The sequence below is a fragment of the Frankliniella occidentalis genome, unplaced genomic scaffold, assembly GCF_000697945.3.
Source record: "Frankliniella occidentalis isolate FOCC.00 unplaced genomic scaffold, Focc_3.1 Scaffold13, whole genome shotgun sequence".
Lineage (NCBI taxonomy): Eukaryota > Metazoa > Arthropoda > Insecta > Thysanoptera > Thripidae > Frankliniella > Frankliniella occidentalis.
This window is the reverse complement of record NW_026267143.1, coordinates 1,015,927-1,020,715: the sequence shown is the minus strand read 5'-3', so window position 1 is coordinate 1,020,715 and position 4,789 is coordinate 1,015,927. Positions and strand designations below refer to the sequence as shown.

Sequence of the window (4,789 nt, the reverse complement as noted above, 5' to 3'; positions counted from 1 at the left end):
AAGACAGCATTTGTGAAAGCGTTTCCACGCATTTCAACCCACAGCGTGGAAGCATTTTTTTTTCGTCTGATTATTCAATAGGAGCCCCGGCCGAGCCTCCTGCCCCGTCGGTGTTAATAATTTTTTGATGCTGAGATGGTCCTGGGGCCGCTGGAGCCCACCAGGTAATTGAGCATCAGCGGCCCGACCCGGCCCGGGGCCCGGCTCACCGGGAGCAGTGAACGGGCCCCAGCGCTAGGGCTGTGCGATATCTCGATATCGATACGATATCATCTGCATATAGATGGACCGATATGCCCCCGATATCGAACGAATCAAGGCCTCGATTAATATCGTCGATGTGCATCGATTACGATTATTTTTGCGAATGAATCGTCCTCCGATCTGTTTCAATATTCCAGTATGATCGATACTTTTCAAATATCGGGATTCGATGCATCGCATTGATGTTTGGTCTTTTGCCGATATGTATACAGTACCTGCTGGGGCGCAACCTCCAGGTTGCAAGTGCTGCTGTTGGTCGAGAGGTGCTCGGAGCGGAGGAGGATTCCCGGCTGTCGCATTGCACGCGGGATGCACTTGCTTGGAGCCGTAAGGACGGCTGGGCGACGGTGGGGCAGAGCTGCAGTGGCTCGCGACGACGTACCGACATATATGTGTGTACGTCGTACGTGCGTACGTGCGTGTGTGCGCGCGTGTGTGTGCACGTGTGCTTGTGTGCTTGTGTGAGTAAGTTCAGAGCCGATCCGACCGGACCGGCCGTGGAGTACTTGGCCGGCCTTCAGCAACCTCCTCCTCCTCTGCCTCCTCCTCCTCCTCCTCCTCCTCCTCCTCCTCCTCCTCCGCGGGACCGTACTGCGTACTGCCGCGGCGTGGCCCGGCGCGGCCGGAGGGCGGTTCCCCTCCTCGGACGCCCCCCACTCCCCAGGATCCGGCGGCGGCCCGCGCGCCCGTCCCGTCCGGCCCGGAGGAGGCCGGAGGCGGCCGGCCGGAGGCTCCTCACACGGACACATGGAGGAGCGACGCGCAGACGGGGATGTGTCCGTGACGGGGAAAGTGTTGTGCGCGCCGGCGTTGTGACGGTGCTGCGGTCGTGACAGGGTGCCGCCCGTGACGGGACTGTGCCGTGTGCCCCGCGCGTGACAGTGCTTTACTCGTGACCAGCGTGCCGAGCTCGTGAGACAGTGTGCTCGGCGCGTGCCGGTGTTGTGACGGTGGTGTGGTTATGACGGCGACAGTGCTTTAGTCGTGACAGTGTTGTGCTTGTGAGACAGTGTTGTGCCCGTCAGAAAGTGTTGTGCTCGTGAGACAGTGTTGAGCTCGTGAGACAGTGTTGTGCTCGTGAGACAGTGTTGAGCTCGTGAGACAGTGTTGTGCCCGTCAGAAAGTGTTGTGTTTGGGAGACAGTGTTTGCAAGTGTTTTGCTCGGCGTGGTTGTGACGGCGCCGTGCTCGGCGTGGCGTGCGTGTGACGGTGTGACGGTGTGATAGTGACGGTGATGAGCGCGTGACGGCGGCACCCCCGTGCCATGCGGCTGTAGCAGCCCCCCACCCCGCGCGATGCACCACGGCCCTGCGGGGTCGGTCCCGTCGGTGCCGTATCCAACAGCGCCGGCCATGGTGCTGGCGGGGTCCCCGCCCAGGTCGCCGTCCAGAGGCAGGAAGGGCAGCAGCAGCAGCAGCAAGCGGGCCGCGAGATCCGCCCCGGGCCCGGACACCTCCCCGACGGCGTCGTACTTCCACCCGGCCGACCCCCGCGGCCACTACGACTACGGCTACGGCTACAACCCGCTGCACCAGCAGCAGTACTACCAGCACCACTACCAGTACCAGCAGTACTGCGAGCAGGACGCGTGGTGAGGCTCGTGTGGCTTTGTGTCGCACCGACCGACACACCGCGGGGGAGGGGGGGGGGTGAAGATTAGCTGGACAAAGCGAATGGAAATGGAGCGTCAGGAATGTGCGACGGAGAGCGAGGCGGCGTATGTCCGGGAGGGCGACGAAGAGGGGCGACGCATGTCCAGGGGCTCCTGAGGGTCCTCCGGGTCCTCCGGGTCCTCCGGGCGCCGTGAGCCGCGCCGGCCGCCGGGCCCCACCGGGTCCCCAGCTCAAAGCGGACGCGCGGGTCTTAGCCCGGGAGCCGTCCCCAATCTAACGCCACAAACGATTTTTCTTCTGCAGAGCCTCGCGAGAGTTCTACAACATATATTCCCCCCACAGACTAATATTATGTTTTGGCGTTGTCCCGTCCCGCCCCATCGGGTGCCGTGGTCTCGCTCAACCTGCCGCTCGGTTGACGCGTCGATAATCAACTTCCCCCCGTGTGTTGCAGGAAGCCTTCGGTGGACGACGTGGGGGCGGCGTCAGTCAACACCCGGTGAGTGCAGCAAGCAGCCGACAGAGCGCCGCTGCCCAGGCCCTGCCGGCTGGCCAGGCCGCACGGCACGGCCCTCGGACACAACATACCGTGTATTAATTTCGCGATTACGGTCTATCAGATATGTGTTCGACATGCAGCGTGCCGTCTCTCTCCCTGGGGATTCGCAGAGAGGGAGAGGGGGGGGGGATATGAGGAGAAGGCGGAAGTGGGGGTGGAGGGGGGTGACGATTCTAAACGATACCCTCGTTGAGCTCCGCGCTGATCGCGGTGATGCCTGGACGGTAACGAGCCGTGGCGTGGGGTAACGCCCCGAGGTGCCGCCGGGTAGGGCTGAGTGAGAAAAGGCACGGTTAGGAGAAGTTTAGGGTCGGAGCACGACGACGACGAGGACGTGCGCGGGGCGGGGTGGGGCCGGGCGGGGTGCGGCTCTGACGACGATGTGTATCGCGTTATTGTGTGTAAACGCTTCCCCGTGTAATGATACACCGGTAATAACAAACCATCGGCAGTAAATCATGTGACAAAACATCAAACGGATCTGAGCCCCGGCTGCGGCCGCGCGCCGTGTGCATGCGGGACCCCGAGCCGTGCGGCGAGCCCGGCGAGTGCGGAGAGTGCGGAGAGTGCCCCTGTTAAACGAGAGGACAACTGACGGCTCGCATATATGTCCCTCCCCGATCTCTAAAGGGGAGAAGAGCGTCAAGGAAGACCCTTCGAAGCCGATTTTGCTGATTTTTGCCGTTCGCCACAAGGTTATTTACCGAACCCCCGGCGTCACCGGCCCCTTCTCTTTCGTAGTTAGGCTGTACCGCCATGCAGACGTGCGGGTGGGTGGCCCACTCGCAGGGGACCCCGTGCGCGTCGAGGGCGAGTGCGAGAGAGACGCCTTTCGGGAGGCGTTGCGTCGAGGAGGATGAGAATTGTGCTCGCTTCTAAGTACTGAAGTGACAAATGTGTTCGCCCCAAGTTTGGGAGAATGGCCGGCCAAACGTTCCGATGATCTTTCGAACATGTCGCGGGGACGCGCAACCAGAGCGCCACTTGTGAACTTCCTATCTGCCCCCTTCCTCCTCCCTCCCCCCTCCCCTCCCTGTGCCCGTAGCCCGCCATCCCGCCATCCGTCCCAGCTTGTAAACAAGAAACAGAACAAATATGGCGACGTCGCGTAGAGTTCGTAGTCTCTTTTCATTGAATGTTAAACAGAATTTTGGTGTAGATCGTTGTGATGTCAGTCGCTGTTGTTTTGCTGAAGAGGGACAACGGCCACTACCATGTTGTGCCTCAAGCTCTTTCAAATATTGTGACGTGTGGTCGTCAATGTTTCGGAACAAGTAGCAGTTGAGGTTAGGCCGGTCCCTTAGCTTGAGCACTGCCAGCGGTTGAGAATGTACTGCACAAGTAAGTCCACAACTTGCATGCTCAATAAGGGAAAAAAACTGAACAAAGCCTGTGCAAGAGTGATCCATATATGTTTGTGTGACAAGGATTTCCTTTTCTTTCCTTCTTTGCTCAGGTGAAAAAGCTCAATTAAAGTTGTTAATTTTGCAATGTACAAAAAATATCATTTCAAATGTTAGTTTGTATTTTACAAAGTGAATCCTCCTTACAATAGCTAGGCAAAATTTAAAATGTTTTGTAGGTCATGGCTCTTTCTTTAAAGCGATGCAGGGGCCAGTTGTCAAAGGACAGTAGCGTAACAAACTACGTACTTGAGCAATATTTAAAGAATCATGTTCAGTAAACCAGCTCCGCCACAATATTGTGTCTAAACAATTTTTGTTTTCAGTACCCAGTTAGTTACGATTCCTTCCTCAGACATTTGGAGTGCTCCTGATCAGTTGCAACTTTGGTGCTTTGGCGTGGCTCCCAGTGTGACAGCAGCCTTGTGCCTTGAGGGCAGTCGCTCAGGCCCCGCCGTGCTCGCGGGAAGGGGGGGGGGGGGCTTAACTCGCCTCATCCCGCGACAGAGTGGTCGGCGGTGCGCACCTCGGCCCGGCACCCACGCACCAGAGCGGCAGGGTCACGGCAGCGGTCTGCGCGTCGCGGGGGGCGGGCGGGGGGAGACGCGTGACCGCCGCGCGGCAGGCCGTCCTTCCGTACGGCCCCTCGCTGTTGTTAGGTCGCTACCAGGTTTGTCTCCCCCTCCCGCCTCTAAAACCTTCCCTTTCGGGTAGTTCTGAGTTACGCCATTAGAAGCGCTGATGAGAAACAAACAGAACTGCTGCGCGCGGGAAAGGAGGGCGATGGAGCGAACAGGGGGAGAGAGGCATGGCTGGGGTTGGGGGCCGGGCGGCGCGGGCTGGGGAGGGGGAGAGGGGAGAATGAGTGGAGAAATGGCGCGGCTCGTACCCCGCTCACGTCCCCGGGACGTGCCCCAGCTGGGGCCAGCGCACCAGCAGCACCGCAGCCT

General features: G+C 59.7%; 1 protein-coding gene across 1 annotated transcript in view; it reads left to right on the top strand.

Moving 5' to 3' along the window:
- Positions 1-4,789, top strand: part of LOC113217639 (protein trachealess) — a 106,931-nt gene that overhangs the window by 35,544 nt on the left and 66,598 nt on the right. Inside the window, exon 3 of the mRNA XM_052263636.1 lies at positions 2,332-2,376. Coding sequence (XP_052119596.1) covers positions 2,332-2,376 — 45 coding nt within the window. The remainder of the gene's footprint in view (positions 1-2,331; positions 2,377-4,789) is intronic.